Raw genomic sequence first — 20,042 nt, 5'->3', positions numbered from 1 at the left:
TATCCCACCATCCTATTTTGCCCATTAATACTTTGCTCTCTCTCCTTTCATCCTGTCCTTCCTCACCAGTGTTTTGCTTCTGACCATCGCCTTCAATCTGTCCTTACTCCTATCAACAACACATCTTTTTTTTTTGTCCCCCTTCCCTCCTTCTCTAGAGAGTAAGATAGACTTCTATAGCCAACTGAGTGTGTATGCTATTTCCTCTTTGAGGCTGATTTGATGAGAATAAGGTTCAAGCAATATTCACCCCTCCTTTCTTTCTACTGTAATATGGCTTTTGCACATCTTCATGTAACAGAATTTACCTCATTCTACCCCTCTCTTCTCCCTGTACAATCTTTTTTCTCACCCTTTAGTTTTTAATATCATCTCATCAAAAAGTCTACTTAATATCCACACCCTCTGTCTAGATTTGCTCCTAACTGTCCTAATAGAGCTATAATTCTGAACAGTTACAATCTCATCTTCCCATGTAGGGTTAAAAACAGTTCAACCATATTGAAGAACATAATGTTTTCTCCTACCTGATTACCTTTTTGTGCTTCTCCTTATTCTTATGTTTGAAAATCAAAATATTTAAGGGTAAAAACATCACTTGTACAAAAATATTCATAGCAGCTCTGTTTGTGGCAGCAAAGAATGAGAAACTAAGTGAATGTCCTTCAACTGGGGAATGGCTTAGCAAACTGTGGTATATGTATGTCATGGAATACTATTGTTCTATTAGAAACCAGGAAGGATGGGAATTCAAGGAAGCCTGGAGGGATTTGCATGAACTGATGCTGAGTGAGATGAGTAGAACCAGAAAAACACTGTACATCCTCACAGCAACATGGGGGTGATGATCAACCTTGATGGACTCGCTCATTCCATCAGTGCAACAATCAGGGACACTTTTGAGCTATCTGCGATGGAGAATACCATCTGTATCCAGAGCAAGAATTGTGGAGTTTGAACAAAGACCAAAGACTATTACCTTTAATTAAAAAAAATAGCCATTATATTATTATGTAATTTTGCTATCTCTTATACTTTATTTTTCTTCCTTAAGGGTATGATTTCTCTTTTACCACATTCAACTTAGATCAGTGTATACCATGGAAACAATGCAGAAGTCTAACAAACTGCCTTCTGTGGTGGTGGGGGGAAGCAAGATTAAGGGGGAAATTGTAAAATTCAAAATAAATAAAATCTTTCTTTTATAAAAAAAGAAAAAGAAAATCAAAATTTCTATTTAACTCTGGTCTTTTCATCAGGAATGTTTGAAAATCCTCTATTTCATTGGCTGTTCATTTCCCCCCCCCCCATTTTCAGTTTTGCTGAATAGGTGATTCTTGGTAATCATACAGGCAGGCTCTTCTGCCATCCAAAATGTCAAATTCCAAGTCCTGAAGTCCTTCAATGTGGAAGTTGCTAAATCCTGAATAATTTTGACTGTAGCTCCTCTATATTTGAATTATTTCTTTCTGGCTTCTTGTACTGTTTTCTCCTTGACCTGAGAGTTCTGGAATTGGCTATTAATAGTCCTTAGTTTTCATTTTGGGGGATCTCTTTCAGGGGATGATCAGTCGATTCTTTCAATTACTATTTTATCTTCTGATTCTAGGGTATCAGGACAATTTTTCTTGATAATTTCTTGAAAGATGCTGTCCAGGCTGTTTTTTTTTATTATGACTTTCACCTAGTCCAGTAATCTCTCCTGGATCTATTTTCTAGGTCAGTTGTTTTTCCAATGGTGTATTTTTACATTTTCAACTATTTTTTCTTTCTTTTGATTGAGTGTGATTGATTTTTGATGTCTCATAGAGTCATTAGCTTCCATTCGTCCAATTCCAATTTTTAAGAGATTATTTTCTTTGATTAACTTTCATACATCTGTTTTCATTTGGCCAATTCTACTTTTTAAAGAGTTATTTCTTCAGTGGATCTTTATATCAATATTATTATTAATAATGACCATTCTCTGAATGAGTGCTTCCATAGGTCTGCTACACAGTTTTCAATCATTCAGAATATTTGTCTGTTGGCAAGCCTGAGAAGCTTTTCTTGCTACTTCCTGTCCCCTCTTGCCCCTTCTGGTCTCAATTTTCTTTCTTCTGTGAATCTGTTAGGCACCAGTTGTATTTCTGAGTTAAAGCCAAGCTCCTGGAGAGCAGAGATGTCCCTGTTTTGATCTTTCTGTCTCAGCACAGGGTCTGACACAGAGCTGGGGCTAAATCAATGACTTCTTCTTGCTTCTGTTTATCGCCTTGAGGCTGATGCTAGGGTCAGGGCTCATTGTAGGTCCTGATTTGTTGCCAAGGGTCAGGGCTCACTCTAGGGCCAGGATATGGGTTAGGTTTGATGCTATTTGTGGTCAAAGAGAGGTATCATTCTGGGGCTAAATTTAAGATTCTGTCTGAGGTCCCGTTAGAGTTCAGTATGGGGCTTAGTTTTAGTTTGTGATCAGGTTTAGGCCTTAGGTTTAGGTTTAATTTGAAATTACTTTCAGTTCTCTCTAAGGGTTTGTGGTTACGATTCAATTTGAGTTCCAATTTAGGATTAGAGGTTAAGGGCTAGAACTCACTTTCAATAGGTTTAGAGAAAGGAATCATATTTGGATGAGAGAATAATGCTAACTCTGGGCTTAGACTGAGCCAAAGTGCTGGATGACTTGGTGACCAGGTGGCCCAGAACAATCTGAGGTTAGAACTTGCTCCGAATCTGAGGACAGTTTTATGGTTCGGCGTAGTTTTAAGGTTCAGTGTTCAGGAGAGCTTCTAGGTCTGGCTCCAGGATTAGGTTTGTATTGAGTGCCATGTATGTGCCTCATTTGGAGACTAGGACTCAGGCTAAGCTTAGTTGCAGGTGTGTGTTGGGGGGGTCTAAGATGGCATTAGAGTTCATTGTGGGGAATGGGATTTATGTTTGGAGATAGGATTAGTCCTCATTCCGTAGCCTGAGTTTGGGACTCAGTGTGGGGTCTGGAACTGAGCCAAAGTTTGTGGTCCAGGTTGTGGTTCAGTCTGCAGCCTGAGTTTGGGGCTTAGTCCATGGTCTGGATGGAGGCCTCAGGCAGAGGCCAGTTGTAGGCCAGTCCAAGGAATGCCTGAGTTTGGGGGTCAGTCTTGTGTTTGGGGGAAAGTCAGTAGTCTGGGTTGGGTCAGAGGCAGGAGCCATGTTCAGGCTACAGTGAAGATTTGGGTCTGGGGCTCAGTCTGTGGTCTGGATTGGGGTTCATGCATGGGCCATGTTTAGGCTTGGGTATAGAGCTCAGTCTCTGACCTTGATGCATTCAGATCATTGTCTTGTCATATTCAATGAAACTATGAGCTGTCTTGCAGGATTACTCAAGTTAGACAGGTCATGGTGGAAAGTGTCTCTGCCAAGGAAACCCATGGACAATATTGTAATGATAAAAGAGATGACACCAGAAGATGAGCCCCTCAGGCCAGAGGTCCATTAGCTACCTGGGAAGAGTAGAGAACAACAAATAGTTCCAGTACTAATGAAGCAGATGGGCCAAAGCAGAAAGGAAGTTCAGCTGTGGATGCGTCTAGGGTATCACACAGGAACCTGGAATGTAAGACCTATGAACCAAGATAAGCTGGATAGGAGGTAGAAAGATTAAACATCAACATCTTGGGTGTCAATAAATTTAAATTAGCAGGAATGATGAATTTAAATCAAGTGATCACTACATATACTATTGAAAGCAAGAAATGGAATGGGAGAAGGAAGGAAGGAAGGAAGGAAGGAAGGAAGGAAGGAAGGAAGGAAGGAAGATAAAGAGGGAAGGAAGGAAGGAAGGGAAGAGATAGAGGGAGGGATGGAGGGAGGGAGGGAAGGAAGGAAAAAGAAAGGAAGGAAAGGAAGGAAGGAGGGAGGGAGAAAAGAGGGAAGAGAAAGAGAGAGGGAGGAAAACAACAGGGTACATACAAGAAAGCATAGTCCTAGGAATCAGAGGGCAAGACTTCAAATTCTACCTTGGATACTACTTGAGAATATATCCTTGGTTCAACTCTCATTTTATCAAGGATAAAAGTGAAGCCCTTTAATTCTTCTAAAAATGGAAGGACAGGGGTGGCTAGGTGGCACAGTGGATAGAGCACCAGCCTTGGAGTCAGGAGTACCTGGGTTCAAATCGGACCTCAGACACCTAGTAATTATCTAGCCGTGTGGCCTTGGGCGAGCCACTTAATCCCATTGCCTTGAAAAATCTAAAAAAAAAAAATGGAAGGACAGAGGAAGAATAAGATGACCTAAAATCTTGTAGGACTCTAGTCTGACATATCCCTGAAATGTTAGAATAACACAACACTTAATTCCCCAAGAGAGCAACAACAGGACATTCCCTCCAGAAGGACTCAGAGCCTGGCCCTGATAGAAGGTCCAGAGTCAGGAAAGAAACTTGAAGAATGAGCAAACAAAAAAGGAATCCTACCATAAAGAGCTACTATTTTTTTCTTTTTTGGCAAGGCAATGGGGTTAAGTGACTTACCCAAGGTCACACAGATAGGTAATGATTCTGTGTTGGAGGCTGGATTTGAACTCAGGTCCTCCTGACTCCAGAGTCAGTGCTCTATCCACTATACCATCTAGATGCCCCCATAAAGAGCTATTATGTTGACAGAGATGCTCAAGATATGAAAAAGAAAATGACTCCAAAATATCAAAGAAATATAAAACTTGGGACATAAATTCTGCTACAATTCCCGAAAGACATGAGAAAACATATCAAGAAGTAATAAATTAAGAATCATTGTACTCGGGGCAGCTAGGTGGCACAGTGAGCACTGGCCCTGCAGTCAGGAAGACCCGAATTCAAATCCAGCCTCAATTGTGTGACCTTGGGCAAGTCACTTAATCCCATTGAGATAATCTATTTCAAGAAATCACAAAACTGCCCATATCTCTTAGAACCAGAGACAAAGTGGAAATAGAAACAACCCACCAATTAGCTTCTGAAAGAAAACCCCAAATGAAAACTCTAAGGAAAAATTTAGTCCAAATACAGAGCTTCCAGGTTAAAAAAAAATACTGCAAACTGTCAGAAAGAAAGTATTCAATTACAAGGAGCCACAACTCCCAAACTTTAACTCCCCAAATCTAACAGCAAAAAACTACAAAGTAGAGAACTTTCAATACACTGTTTCTTTTTCTTTTTTGTGTGTCTTGAACAGCAACATAAGAGCTTGAGTTATAGCCACAAATAATTCCTGGCAAAATTGAGTACAATCCTACAGAAGACAGAAATGTATCTTTAATGAAATAGAGGGCTTGTGAACATTCCTAATGAAAACACCAAGGCTACATAGAAACTTTGAAATTCAAACACAGGAGTACAGAGAAACATTCAAAAATAAACATGAAAGGGGCAGCTAGGTGGGGCAGTAGATAGAGTACTGACCCTGGAGTCAGGAGGACCTGAGTTAAAATCTGACCTCAGACACACTTCATAATTACCTAGCTGTGTGGTCTTGGGCAAGCCACTTAACACCATTGCCTAAATTAAAAAAAAAAAAAAACATGAGTGAACAATTATAAGGAAATAAAGACTTTATTTACACTTTATTATTATCTATTATGAAGAGATGATATGTATCCCCTCAGAACTCCTCTGGGATCATAGAGGAAATCTAATTCGACCAAAGGTCTGGAAATGGTTTTATTGTATTTTGATGTTCTAAATAGAAGGGAAGGAAAGGGGAATACATTAAGGGGAAAAGAAAAAAGAAAAATTTTTCACACATTTGGAGTGTACCAGTTGAAATCTATACAAAGAAGGAGGAAGGGGTTGGAAAATGGGTGATCCAAGAGTTTCACTTTCATCTGAACTTGGAAGAATACACAGTTGGCTACAAAAATACATTTCACTCAACAGGAAACAGGAGGCAAAGAGGAAAAGGGAGAGGAGAAATAATTGGAAGAATAAATTAAGGGAAGGACTAATTTTAAACAAAACAAACTCGGAGAATAAATCTCAAGAGGGAACTACAAATCCCAAAGGAAAGAAAGGACTCATTTGGATAGAGAGGTGTTTGACTTGGAGTCCTAGGTAGAGAGGTGATTAAGAGTCAGAGCACAGATTAAGACATGTAATTTTTTTGGATGTGGTCAATTTGAGAATTTATTTTGCTTGACTATTCATGTTTCCAGCAAGAGTTTTATTTCTCTGGCTTTATTAAATGATGAGGAGAGGAGATAAAGAGAAGTAGGAAAGAGGAAAAAATCATTTTTTCTTATTGATTGAAAAGAAATTAATTAAAAAACAAACCTCCAAGGGGTCCCTATCTACCCTAGGATGCAAACACCTCCACTTGGTTTTTAAAGCCTTTAGCAACCTAACTGAAATCTATCTTTCCAACCTCATCATACATCACTCCCCTAATTGCATCATGTAGTCGAACAAAAACCATCTTGATTATTCACATACATGGCACTCTATTTCCCAAATTTGCATTGTCTGTCATTCATGCCTACACTGCCACCTTCCTTCTGCGTTGGAAGTTTCATCTTGAAGCCTCACTCCAGTCCTAGAATTCAAACATTGTAAGTACCTTCTGCTTCCCTCTGGATGGCTCCTCTCAGAATTCCTATTGAAAGAAGGCATCCAGGCCCACCATGTCTCATTCATCTCCTGGTGGCACTCCAGAGTTCCACCCCCTTTTTGGCTTCTTCCACTAGAATTTAAACTCCTTGGGGGCAGGGACTCTCTTTCTGCTTGTATTTGTGTTTCCATTGTTTAATGGGTGCTTCATAAAAAAAAAAAAATGAAAAAGTAGAAATGGAGTAGCCTTCATCAATAGTGAGAGAAACAGTACTGACCAAATGACCAAATGATCTCTGAGGTGACTATGGCTCCCAGATCATGAGTTTATTGCCAAATTCAGACTTAAATTGAAGAAAGTAGGAAAAACTCTATATAGATCACATAGGTGTGATTTCAATTAATATCCATTATGAATATGGAGGTGATGAATAGATAGATGTAAGGGATTAGATGTGGTAGATGATAGAGTGCCTGAAGAACTATGGACAGGAATGAACAATATCGTGTAGGAAAGAGCAATAACAAAAAATTCAAAGAAAAAGAACAAGAAAGCAAAATGAGTGTCAGATGACAAGTAGCTGAAGAAAGAAGGAAAGAAGGGGAAAGGAGGAAGGGAAAGAAATGCTGAACTGAATGCAGAATTCCAAAGAATAGCGAGGAAAGATTTTCTTTTCAAAGTAATACAAGGGGCGGCTAGGTGGTGTAGTGGATAAAGCACCAGCTTTGGAGTCAGGAGTACCTGGGTTCAAATCCGATCTCAGACACTTACTAATTACCTAGCTGTGTGGCCTTGGGCAAACCACTTTAACCCCATTTGCCTTGCAAAAACCTAAAAAAAAAAGTAATGCAAAAAATAATAGAAGAAAATAAGGAAATGAGAAGACAAAAGGTCTCCAAGAACATTTGAGCTATGGAGAGGCAAATTTTCCTGCAAAAATGGGTATGTTAAAAGACAAAAATGGTAGGGACTTAACAGAATACAAAAAAGAATAACAGAAGAAAGATCTTAACATTGTCCATAAACAGGACAATGTAGTTGCTGATGTAGACCATCAGACTGATAAGAATACAAGTCATTCTCCAACTGATAATAATTAAAGGATATGAACAGACAGTTTTCAGATGAAGAAACCAAGGATATGTGTAGTTAAATGAAAAATGCTCTGAATCACTATTCATTAGAAAAATGCAAAGTAAAACTTCTCTGAGATGACCTATGTGATTGGCTAATAGGACTTGTTGAAGATATGGGAAAATTGGGATATTAATGAATTGTTGCTGGCGTTGTGAACTGATCAGTTATAATTGGTTATAATTGGTTATAATAAGTGAATGGTTATTCTGGAGAGCCATTTGGAATTATGTCCAAAAGGGCAATAAAACTATACATAGCCTTTGAGCCAACAATGCTCTCCTAGGTGTGTATCCCAAAGAGAGCATAAAAAGGGGGAAAGACCTATGTGTACAAAAATATTTGTAGCAAGGCTTTTTGTGGTGGTGAAGAATTGGAAGTTGAGAGAGTGCGCTTCTGTTGGGGAATGGCTGGCCAAGTTACTGTATGTGAATGTGGGAGAGGACTGTTGTTCTGTAAATGATGAGTGGCAGGACTTGGGAAAAGCCTGAAAACATGTGTGTTAAAGGGATGCTGAGGGAAGTGAGTAGAACCAGGAGGACACTGTCCATATTAACAGCAACCTTGTGAGAGGATTGGCTAGGGTTGACTTAGTGATCAGACAATTCCAAAAGACTTGTGATGGAAACTGCCATCCCCATGCAGAGAAAAATGTATGGAGTCTGAATGCAGATGGCGAGCATACTAGTCTCACTGTTTAAAATTTGTTTTCTCTTTCTTTGGAGTTGCTGCTTTTTTCTCACCCTGAAAGTCAGTGCCCCATGCTGCTGGACGTGTGGCCTGTGTCAGATGGCTTGCTCTCTTGGGCAAGGGGAAGGGTGGGAGGGAGCTCATCTTACCAAATGAATGTTGAAAGATCTGCAGCTGTCCTGGGAAAAATCAATCAGAAAGCAGGCCTTCAGTCTGTCAGCTGGGACTTGCCAGCAGGGTGGCTGCTTTCCCGGGAGCCGAGAAGCTAGAGCCCAAATTGTCCTCATTTGCTGCTTTTGGAGAAGGCCTAGGGAGTTCTAGAAAAAAGAAACAAGCATCTACTTCTGCTTCCTTGACTGCACCCAAGCCTCTGACTGGGGGGATCCCCTTCTTCTAGGCCCAGCCTTCCAGGAATCTGGGTGCAGCCTCCCCCTACTCCCAGCCCCAGCTTTGGATCGGGGCTCCTTGTCTCTGGGGGGGGTCAGCCAAGAAGCACATGGATTAGACAGTGGGGGCAGGCCTGGACCCCCCCCCCCAGACGTGGCTGTGGGTGGCCCCTTCCTCCCATAGCATTCAAGGGCCGGCAGGGGCTCTGCCTTCCCACGGGACTGTCGGGTCGCTCCCCCTGTCACCCACCCCGTCACTCCTAGGCTTTCCCACGGTGGCTCTGGGGTCCTCCCCCCACCCCCCGGCCTCCACGGGCTTGGGGCCCGGTGCCTGGGCAGTGGGTGGGGCCTGGCTGAAGCTTGGTCCCTTCCTCTCCCCGCCCAGTGGGGTGGGGTGCCGGGAAGGGAGCGGAGCGGCCAGACGCGGCTGACAGCGGCGCCCCAGGTAGGGCAGGCCGGCGGGCAGGGAGGCCAGGTGGGCGGTGGGGGGCTGGTGCCCGCCGCCCGCTGCCCCCTCCATAGGGTCCCCTCCCCCGCTCGTGTCGCGGCCTTCCCGGGCCCAAAGGCCCCGGAAGGGCCAGCTCCCCTCCCCCCAGGGCCAGCAGGCCTCTCTGCTTGGGCTATTCTTATCTTGGGGAACACGAGAACCTGCAGGGGCACAGCTGGGCCAGCGGGCCGGCCGAGGAAGAGGGTGGGCAGGCGGCAGCCGCGCCCCGAGTCCCTCCTCAGATGGCTCTCTGGACCCCTTATCGGCCACATGACTCCACGGCCATCCTTGAGGTCCAAAGGTCTGGGTGTGAGTTTGGCTCCGTGATCCTGGGCCGGCCAGCTAACCTCTTCTTGGTCTCTAATGGGAGGGAGGTTCCTCCCCACCCTAATCCAGTCCCTCTGACCCTGTGGAAATGGATGGAAATGGAGAGAATGCCACTTGGGGCTGCGGGGGGGGGGGTGCCCCCAAACTCCCCTCAGACTCCTCAAGAGAGAGATCCAGAGACAGAGAGCAGGAGAGAGACAGAGAGAAAGACATGCTGAGTCAGGCAATAATAATAGTAATAACATTACTCATCCATATTGTCTTTGGCAAGTCAGTGGGCTTCAGTGGCTTGCCCAAGGCCACACAGCTAGGTCATTATTAAGTGTCTGAGCCCGGATTTGAATTCAGGGACTCCTAACTCCAGAGCCGGCGCTCTATCCACTGCGCCACCTAGCCACCCCTGATTTAAAGCTAATGTTTAGTATAGGTGTTTCTTCTGCAGAGATCCAGTCCAGATCCTTTTTAGTTTACTAAACACCTCTCTGAATAACTTTTTTTTTTATTAAGGCAATGGAGTAAGTGACTTGCCCAAGGCTACACAGCTCGGCAATTCTTAAGTGTCTGAGGCGGCATTTGAACTCAGGTCCTCCTGACTCCAGGGCCTGTGCTCTAGCCACTGTGCTCTAGCCACTGACTAACTTGCTACAGCCCTACAACAATCCAGTGAGGTAGGTACCATAGATAATTTTACAGATGCTGAAATTGAGACCCAGACTAGTTAAGAGCTGAGGATGACCTAGCTTATTGGCACCCAAATCTTCCTGCCTCCAAATCTGACCTTAGACCCACTGTGCCCCAGGAAGAAAGTTGAAAGCTCAAGATGAGCCAGGATTCCTAGGTTGGCCATCCACCTTGACCCCTCCCCCCTCCCCCCATGCCAGTCATTGAGACTTGCCCAACCTGCCAGTGACAGTGTTGCTGTCCCATCTGTGACTCTCCCAGGGCCTGACATTTTTTCTCCTTGAACAATATTGCCAGGGCGGCTAGGTGGCACAGTGGATAGAGCACCAGCCCTGGAGTCAGGAGTACCTGGGTTCAAATCCGGGCTCAGACACTTAATAATGACCTAGCTGTGTGGCCTTGGGCAAGCCACTTAACCCCATTTGCCTTGCAAAAACCTAAACAAACAAACAAACAAAAAAACAATATTGCCTCTGATGTCCATTGCTCTGAAGATGCTGGGGTGCTTTTTCCAAAGTGGACTACTGGGTTGGAGTCATTTGGGAATCATCTGGACTCTGTTCCATAGGTGCTCATGCCTGTCTCTTCCCTCTTCAGGAAGCAGCCATGCCCAGCCTGACCCCCATGATGCTCTTTCTCCTGCTCCTGGCAGGGGTGACTGGTGCCTTCCGAATCTGTGCCTTCAATGCCCAGCGGCTGACCGTTGCCAAAGTGGCCAAGGTCCACATCATGGACATTCTGGTTAGGGTGAGCACCACAAAAGTGGCTGAGCCCAGTCAGGTGACTCTCAGGTCACCTCACTTCTAGTCACACTTCACCCCTAATTTCTCTAGCCTTAGTTTCTCCCCCTGTCAAGCGATGGGCTATTTCCTAAGATCCCATTCCTTTCTGACATGCTATGCAGGTATGGCCAGAATCTGGGACCCTGGGTGAAGGTGACTCATAACTGTCCCAGTTTTGAATTGCAGTGAAGGCCGAGGATGGTGTGGCCTCCTCGATGCCAACAGGCAGTGACCATTGCTGTCCCCAACAGATCTTGGCTCGGTGTGATATCACAGTGTTGCAGGAGGTGGTGGACACCTCAGGTGATGCCATTCCTTTGCTGCTCAGAGACCTCAACAGGTATGGAGGCAGCAGGGAAGGGGTTTGGGAACCTTTGGGGACAGGCAACTTAGAGCCTGCCCTTCCTCACCAGGTTTGATGACTCAGGCCCCTATGAATCCCTGTGCAGTCCTCTGCTGGGACGCAGCACCTACATGGAGAAATACGTTTACATATACCGGTGAGTGCAACATCTGGGTCCTCATGTTCCCAGGAGGCCTTCTTAGATCAAACAAATTGAGTTATCCTTTCTTCTGACACAAAGCCTATGACTAGAAGAACTTTAGGAGTTCACCTTGGGATGGAAGGAGACCAAGACCCTTGGACATGCCAAGCTGTGAGTCTTGGTTGCTCCTTAGTGAGTGAGGCTGCTTGCTAAGCCCCTGTCCATGATGTCAGTGATCACCCATTGCTCTCCAAAGTGCAGATTCTTTCCGGCTCTTGTTTTTCTGCCAAACGGTGGAGGTCTGCACCTTCCAAAGAGGAGCCCTCTAGGGTTCAGAGCACATTCAGGCAGACTCCATCAGAAAGGGAAGCTGTGTCTTCTGGGTAGTCCTCAATTATACTTTCCTCACTTTTGCCATCCTCTGTCCCTTACAGATCAAAAAAGACCAAGGTCCTCGATTCCTACATGTACAATGATGAGAAAGATGAGTTTGCCCGAGAACCATTTGTGGCCCAATTCAGCTTGCCTAGCAAAGGTAGGAGTTGAGCCTGGCTGTAGGCCATGGGTGATGTCAAAGGGACACCCGAAAGAGGCTGGAGTGGTTTGGGAAAGTCGATGTGGAATGCCAGCTAAGAGACAGTGAATGAGGGAACCCAAAGATGAGAGGGACAAAAGGGAGGATTTGAGGATGGATGGTCCTCACTTTGCCTTCCTCATCTCTCTAGTGCTTCCCAAGCTGGCCCTGGTGCCATTGCACACTACCCCCAAGGATGTGGCGACTGAGCTGGATGCTCTGTATGTGGTCTTCCTCAATGTCTCCCAGCACTGGCAGAGTGAGGTGGTGGCGACTTGGCAGTCTGGGAGGGGATGGAGGAGGGGTTCAGTGGGCAAATTTGGGAAAAGTATTAGGATGGGATCCTCAGGCCTGACCCCAGCTCTCCTCCTGCCCCCAGGACATGATACTACTCGGGGACTTCAACGCAGACTGCTCGTCACTGTCCAAAAAGCGTCAACTGGAGCTGCTGCTAAGGACCAAGCCAGGTTTCGACTGGAAGATCCGTGATGGTGAGGACACCACCGTGAGGGATAGCACACACTGCGCCTATGACCGGTCAGTCCTTATGCCTGGATCAGGTCGCTGGGGGAGACCAGTCAGGGTTTAGCACTGGGGCAACTGTCAGTCCCCGCTTACACTCTCTCCCACCAGAATCGTGGTTCATGGAGAACGTTGCCAAGGTCTGGTGAAAAGAGCTGGTGTCTTCAAATTCCCTGAATGCTTCCAGTTGCCTGAGGCCAAGGTAGGAGTCAGGGCCAAACTGGGGAAAATAGGATTGGAGAAAAGAGACAGGAGGCTTTGAGGGGGATCATGGGGCAGTGACTTCAGGCAGGGATGGTTGTGAAGGGAGGACATAGGGAGCCTGCTGACAATGGGCACCAGAGACCCGCTCAAGACTAGGTCCAGAAATCCTTACTGCCATCTAGCTTTTCAGTCAGAATGGGGCATGACCTCCAAATCACTTCCCTGTCCACAGGCTCTGAACATCAGTGACCACTACCCTGTGGAGATAGAGCTGAATAGGGCTCCGGGTTGGCCCTTGGCCTACATCCCCATTGCGATGCTGCTGTTGCTGCTGCTCACTGGGCTGGACATCACATGAAAATGTGGTCCTTTGAAAGACCGCCTTCTTCCCCTTAGGGCCCTCTGTCCCTCCTCCAGTCCCTTCTCCAGAGCCCCACTAGCTGGAATCCAAAGTGCCTTTTTCCTTGACTCCATCAGAACCAGGTCCCAGATCCTTGTTGCCCTTCTTCTCACCTCCCTTGTGCCCTTCGCCATTCCCCCAATATATTTCTTCAGGTCTGCTCCTGTGACTTGGAGGTCAAGGAAGGAGGTGGCTCTGGGACAAGGCCCCTTTCCTATCCTGACCTTTTGGGTCATCATCTCATCCAAGAGACCATGATGATGGCATGCGGGTCTGGCTTACACCTCCATGAGTTGGTGAAAAGCATAGGATCCAATCACATCTCACCCTCCTAGATCTCTTCCTTTGGGAGTAGAGGCACCTGCTCTGAGAATTGCCCACCCCTCCTGGCCTCAGCTTTTCTACTGGGAATTGGATGGGGGCCTCCCACATCCTGTGGGTAGCTGAAAGCTTTGGGTAAGGCACAAGGAGGGAGCTCTTGAGGATGCTGCATGTCTGAAGTCATTGGGACTAAATAAACAGGCTCATCAGGGCGGCGCTGACCTCAATTCCTTTGTCCCTGTTCAGTAGGAGCCAGAGATTGGGGCCTGGCCAGACTCCAGTCCTGGCTTCCTCCTGCTGGAGGGTCGTGGGTCCCTACCAGCTGGGGGTTGGTGAATCTTACCTCGGCCCTTGCCACGCAATCAGTTTATTCTTCCCTCCCTCTCCACTACTGCCTTCTGGGGCAATGACAGTCTCTTCCCTCCTCAGGCCTCTGCTACAAGGCTACCATTGGCCATGATCTCTCTTCTTCCCTCTTCAACATTGCAAAACCCCTCCATACCATCTTCCTCCATCTTCTTCCATTCTGTCTCCATCTTCTCCTAGATTTTCCAGCAGATTGCCCCTCACCTTTAACAATCGTCCCCCTCCTAGTCTTTAATCGCTCCCCAGCTATGAGCTCTTTTCTTCTTACCCATGCATCACCTCTCCTTCTCCCTCCCATCAGCTCCCATCCTATCCTTCTGGAGGCCTCTCCTAATCAGACACCTCATCTCCAGGTGGGAAGTATCTGAGATAGAATATGAACCGTGGCTTTTGGACTCTGAGGCTGGGATTCTATCCCATTAGGCCAACATTCCTTGATTTAAGAGTTGGGGAGTAAACTTCATAAAGTGTCAACAAACCCTCAAAATCCTCAACATTTCTAAATATGACCAGCAAGATGCAGCAGAAAGAGCTAGAAAGAGAAATCCCATTCAAAGTCACTTCAGTCAATATAAAATACCTGGGAGTCTACCTGCCAAGGCAGATTCAGAAACTTTTTGAAAACAATTACAAAACACTTCTCACATAAATAAAATCAGATTTAAATAACTAGGAGTTGGGAAGTGTGAGTGCTAGCCCGTTATCTACTTTCGCTTTTTTTTGTTTGTCTTTTTGGCAAGGCAATGGGGTTAAGTGACTTGCCCAAGGTCACGCAGGTAAGTCATTAGGAAGTGTCTGAGGCAGAATTTGAACTCAGGTCCTCCTGACTCCAGGGCCACTGCTCTATCCACTGTGCCATCTAGCTGCCCCAAATAAATGAAATTTTTAAGAAAGTCACTATTGTCATGCCCAGCCCTCTCCTCCTTCCCAGGCTTCTTTCACCCTACTCCCCAATTGGTACTGTTTCATCCAGGGATCCTGGCCAGCTGACCATTCCACCAGCAAGAACCTCCATGTGTCATTCCTGGACATTTTCTTTGGCTCTGTCCCCCACATCAGGACCTCTGTCTTCTCACCTCCTCACCTTTGTTCCTGGCTTCTTGGGAGCCTTTAATCTTAGGGCCTTCCTCCTGTTGTTGAACTGGTTTGTCCATGGCTCTTTTTGTGCTGGCTCTCCCTATTAGATTGTGAGCTCTTTGAGGCAAGGGGCTACTATTGGCCTTTCTTTTCTCTCCGCAACTCTTAGTAGAGTCTCTGGAATGTCTTTCTCAGTCAGCTCTCACTCTTTGTGACCCCATTTGGAATTTTCTTGGCAGAGACATGGGAGTGATTTACAATTTACTTCTTCAACTTGTTGCACGGATGAGGAAACTGAGGCCAGCAGGGTAAAGTAACTTGCTCAGGGTTCCACAGTTTGGAAGTGTCTGAGGCCGGATTGAAACTCAGAATGATGGGGCTCTTCTTGACTCCAGGCCACCTAACTGCCCCAGCTGGCACATAGGAGGTGCTTAATTGTTTATTGATGGGCATTGTGCTAAGATCTAGGCCTACCAAATAAGGCAAAAGCAGCCCCTTGCCCTGGAGGAGCTGCCATCCTAGCATGGTATATAACATGGAAAGAATCAGGACCACAGAAGTTAGATGCCCAGGAGATGGGCGCTCACATACTAGTAGTTAAGGGTGCAAGGAGGGGAGGGGGGAAGGGACTGGCGAGCCCTCCCACAGTAGGTTACAGAGGAGCTGAGTCAGGAAGGGAGCCGGGCCTTCATCCATGGCAGACCACGTCTGAACCACTTCCCTTACCAGGGGTCACATGGCAGGACCTTTTCAGGGGTCAGGGACCAGAGCAAAGGGGGAAGAAGAGGAAGTTTGGGCGACAGAGTTCTTTCCTTCTCTCCCACCATCTTCTAGGATTTGTGACAGCTGCCGGATCCCGGCCTCTTCTTCCTTTCCTCTGTCTGGGTCTCCGGGCATGGAGGGGTGGGAATGGGGAGAAAGGGCTGGGGACTGCTAGTCATGGTCCTCTTCTACTACTGACCCCCCAGTAAACAGGCTATTCCTAGCTGAAGATTGGCTGCAGCCTCGGTTTGGCCAGGACCCAGCATCCCAAGGGGTCGTGGCACCCTAATGGCTCCCAAGAAGGTTCTACCAAGGTCTGTGGAAGAAAAAGGGAAAAGCAGATGCCTGCATCTCATGGTTTCCCTGTTATTTTTTAGCATGTGCGTGTGTGTGTGTATGTGTGTGTGTGATGGAAGATGGGGAAGAATGTTGCTATGTGCACCTATGTACGTATGAATGCATTTGTTAATGTCAATATGAATGTGGATGAGGATGGATGAGGATGGATGAGGACATGTGTGTGGATGATGAGTTTGCATGTGTGTCTATGTATGGATGCATGTGAATAGGCATGAATGTGTGTCCATGTGTGGAGGAATAAGTGATTGTGGGAATGATGTGAGTGTTACATGTCTGAGTTATGTGTGTGAATCTGCATTTGTCAATGTGGATATGAGTGTGGGTGTGTGCATGTGGGTGAGTGTGTAGCAGTTATGAATGTGTGTGGATGTGTCCATGGGAGCATTGTGCATACATGTGAACATATGTGTGTATATGAAAGCATGAGAAATGGAGCAATGGATCCCAAGGCTAGAGTGAGACAGTTTTTCCTTGATGCCCAAATGGGTGAGAGGCCCAGCCAGTCCTGAAGGATGGCTGCTGGCCTGAGAGGAATGCTGAAAGGGCTGTCAGAGGCCACACAGGCCCCAGACCTCCTGTTTTTCAGCTCAGGAAACTGATTAGTACCCAGGCCCGAAACGTCCGAGGTGAGAGGTGAAAGTGGCTACAGGGGAGAAAGAGGTGGTCCTGAGGTGGGCTGCTGACCAGGGGAGTAGCAATCCTAGAGCACTTTGCCATGCCAACATCTGGCTGTTGGGTGGTGGCCCCAGGTGGCAAGGCAGGGCCACGGGGGACCCTCACCTGTACTAAGGATGGTTGGGACATCTAGCCTGAAAGAGTGGGTGTGCTGCTCACCATGAACTTGTCCAGAAGCTCTGGGACCCAAGAGGTGTTTAGCGCAGGTGATTGTGGGCTCTTGTCATGGGGAGGCTCCCATTAAGAAGAATTATCAGTAGCTGGGGAACTGGGAAGAAGGTGTGACAATACCTCCAAAACACTGTGCTTTCCTCAGTGGTCATTCTTAGAGGTACAAGAGCAGTAGGGAGTTGGGGGCAGAGGCCCCCACCAAGTTATTGGTCCAGGGAGGGGATAGCATTCCCTCATTGGACAAATAGAATACTTAAATGTTAAATCCAAACTTGGGCAATGGAGGCACAGCACATGCTCCCAGATCTTTGTTTTGGTTCCAGCCAATAAGGCCCTGGGCCTTTGGGGGATGAACTGAATGGGTTTAAGTCATTGGTTCAACTCCTACTGTGCATCTTGTGTATGGGGGTGGGGAGGGATGGCCATCCCATACCAGGAGCTTTCTGCCCTGCTCCCCTTGGGGAGAACAAATCCCTAGGATGCCATAGTGGGGGGAGGGCAGCAGGGGCCAAACTATGTGAAAGGAGGAGCCTCCTGTCCCTTTTATTAGGACTAAAGCCAGTGGGGATGACTTGCGTGGATGCAGGGCAGAAGGACTGAAGGAGAAGGTAGCATATCCTCAATATCAGGGCCCAAGAAGGGCAGCCAGGTGGCACAGTGGATAGAGCATTGCCCTTGGAGTCAGGAGGAAGCAAGCTTGAATTTGGCCTGGGGCACTTACACTTCCTAGCTGAGTGATCTTGGACAAGTCACTTCATCCTGATTGACTCATATCCAGGGTTGTCTCCAGTTGACCTAATTCCTATCTGACCACCAGGCCTACCGGGCTCTGGAGGAGAAAGTGAAGCTGGTGACAGCCCCCCTCACTCCAATGCAATTCACATACTTGTCCTGGCATCACCTCCCTGATGTTGTGGTCTTCTTTGAAAATGAAGGACGTGGGCGGCTAAGTGATGCAGTGGATAGAGCACCAGCCCTGGAGTCAGGAGGACCTGAGTTCAAATCCAGCCTCAGACACTTAATAATTACCTAGCTGTGTGGCCTTAGGCAAGCCACTTAACCCCATTTGCCTTACAAAAACCTAAAAAAAAAAGTACAGAATACATAATGGAGACATAAAAATGACTTAAGCCACATTAACCCTGTTTGCCTTACAAAAAACTAAAAAAAAAAAAAAAAAAAAGAAAAAGAAAATGAAGGACGACGGGGCAGCTAGGTGGCACGATGGATAGAGTGCCAGTCCTGGAGTCAGGAGGACCTGAGTTCAAATCTGACCTCAGACACTTCATGATTACCTAGCTGTGTGACTTTGGGCAAGTCACTTAACCCCACTGCCTTAAATAAAAATTTAAAAAAAGGAAGAAGGGGCAGCTAGGTGGTGCAGTGAATAGAGCACTGGCCTTGGAGTCAGGAGTACCTGGGTTCAAATCTGACCTCAGACACTAATTACCTAGCTGTGTGGCCTTGGGCAAGCCACTTAGCCCCATTGCCTTGAAAAATCTAAAAAAAAAAAAGTTGTAGAGTTCTATCAGAACTTTCTCTTTCAAAAGGAAATGAAGGGGCGGCTAAGTGGCGCAGGGGATAAAGCACCGGCCTTGTAGTCAGGAGTACCTGGGTTCAAATCCAGTCTCAGACACTTAATAATGACCTAGCTGTGTGGCATTGGGCAAGCCACTTAACCCCATTTGCCTTGCAAAAAAAAAAACCTACAAAAAAAAAGGAAATGAAGAATGAACATGATTATCAGGGCCCAGTCCTCGTTTTCAATGGTATATATGTAATAAGTGTAGTAAATTGCAGACAAGGGAGCTAGTGCCATAGTGAGCAGGGCTTCAGGCTTGAGTTCCCATCTGACCCAGATACTGACCAGCTGGGTGATCTTGGATAAGTCAGTTCACTCTGTCTCCATTTGTCCTGAGCTACAGAAGGAAGCAAAAGCCCCTCCAGTGTCTGCCAAGAAAACCCCAAATGGTGATACAGAGTCAGACATGTCTGACTCAACTGAACAATCCCCCCAAATAATCTTTCCTGCCATTTCCATCCAACAGAATATGAAAAAGATGAGGCATGTGTCTTTGAAGTCCTTTTTGACCTCTGAGGAGCCAAGGGCTCCAGCAATGCCCAGAGAGGGAAGTAGAGTTTGTAGTCATTCCCTGAACACTGCAGAAGTGACCGGCAGGAAATCCCCGAGAGGACTAGGCCAGCAGTCTCTCCTTTCTTTCAGCTAACGCCAGTGGAACCAGACTTGCTGATTGCCATGACTTGCAGAGGTGAGGGAGGCAGCTGGTGCTGGTTCAGGAATGACACCCACTTCCTATGATACACACAATGACACCCACTTCCCAAAACAGGGAACTTCAGAAGGGGGGGGGGATGCCAGGGAAAGAGCATGAGCTGTTTTGCAAGTGGCCGATTTGAGATTCAGCCAGTCCAAAGGCAGTTGACCAATAAACTGAGGGTTGTACTTATTGGGGTTGGGGTTACAGAGAGGTAAAAGACCATCCCTCCTTCAAGGAGCTAGTGGACGAATGGGAGTCACAACATGCAAACGCCTGTAAAGAAAGAAGATAAACAGGATAGAATGTTCAAAGGAAGGTGCTACCATTCAAGGGGATCAGGAAAAGCTTCCTGGAAAAGGGGGAGGGGTTAGCTGAGGTTGGAAGAAAACCAGAGAAGCCAGAAGATAGAGTTTCCTGGGCAGGAAAGAGACATTAGAAGATGGAGATTGCTGGGAGGGAGAGCATTCCAGCCATGGGGCACAGCTAGAGAAAACGCCCAGAGTCAGGAGATGGTGGGTCTTATGGGAAAATGAGTCAGCAGGCGTCTCTAGATCACACAGTATGTGGAGGCTGGGATGGGAGATGTAAAGTGGAAGGAAGCGGGTCAAGAAAGATGAGGATTGAAACAAGACCAAAAGTTTTGGCCCATGAGAGATCATTTATACCTTTTGAGAGAGTAGTGGCTGTGGGGGTCAGATGGGATCAGAAGTCAGATGATAGAAAATGAATGAGAGTGGAAGGAAAGGAAGTAGAGGAAAAAAAGGATCTGTGTTTTTCTCCATCTGTATTCAACAGCACATGAGGAGGAGCTAAGGCAAGAGATGGT

At 46.4% G+C, this 20,042-nt stretch overlaps 1 protein-coding gene and 1 long non-coding RNA gene across 4 annotated transcripts; one reads left to right on the top strand and one right to left on the bottom strand.

Annotated features, from left to right (window-relative positions):
* Positions 1 to 1,027: 1,027 nt before the first annotated feature.
* LOC141497063 (uncharacterized) lies at positions 1,028 to 9,082 on the bottom strand. The gene is made up of 3 exons (XR_012471226.1): positions 8,994 to 9,082; positions 8,507 to 8,674; positions 1,028 to 3,452 (listed from the first exon to the last, which is right to left on the bottom strand). It is a non-coding gene; the product is annotated as an uncharacterized LOC141497063 (long non-coding RNA).
* A 38-nt stretch (positions 9,083 to 9,120) lies between these two features.
* Positions 9,121 to 18,057, top strand: DNASE1L1 (deoxyribonuclease 1 like 1). Of its 3 annotated transcripts, none has more exons than XM_074201118.1 (10): positions 9,121 to 9,188; positions 10,065 to 10,225; positions 10,836 to 10,985; positions 11,272 to 11,360; positions 11,434 to 11,520; positions 11,940 to 12,040; positions 12,231 to 12,343; positions 12,459 to 12,616; positions 12,713 to 12,803; positions 13,038 to 18,056. In XM_074201118.1, exons 3-10 carry the CDS (start codon positions 10,845 to 10,847, stop codon positions 13,161 to 13,163), a joined length of 906 nt encoding a protein of 301 aa, XP_074057219.1. In that variant the 5' UTR covers positions 9,121 to 9,188; positions 10,065 to 10,225; positions 10,836 to 10,844; the 3' UTR covers positions 13,164 to 18,056. The 3 variants fall into 3 exon arrangements, with proteins under 3 accessions (XP_074057219.1, XP_074057221.1, XP_074057220.1); XM_074201119.1 differs by lacking the exon at positions 9,121 to 9,188 and adding an exon at positions 9,402 to 9,539; XM_074201120.1 differs by lacking the exon at positions 10,065 to 10,225 and having other exon boundaries at positions 9,144 to 9,188; positions 13,038 to 18,057.
* Positions 18,058 to 20,042: the final 1,985 nt, after the last annotated feature.

This window comes from Macrotis lagotis, chromosome X, assembly GCF_037893015.1.
Source record: "Macrotis lagotis isolate mMagLag1 chromosome X, bilby.v1.9.chrom.fasta, whole genome shotgun sequence".
In the NCBI taxonomy this organism is placed as follows: Eukaryota; Metazoa; Chordata; class Mammalia; order Peramelemorphia; family Peramelidae; genus Macrotis; species Macrotis lagotis.
Note: the sequence above shows the minus strand (reverse complement) of the source record. Positions and strands in the feature narration are given on the sequence as shown.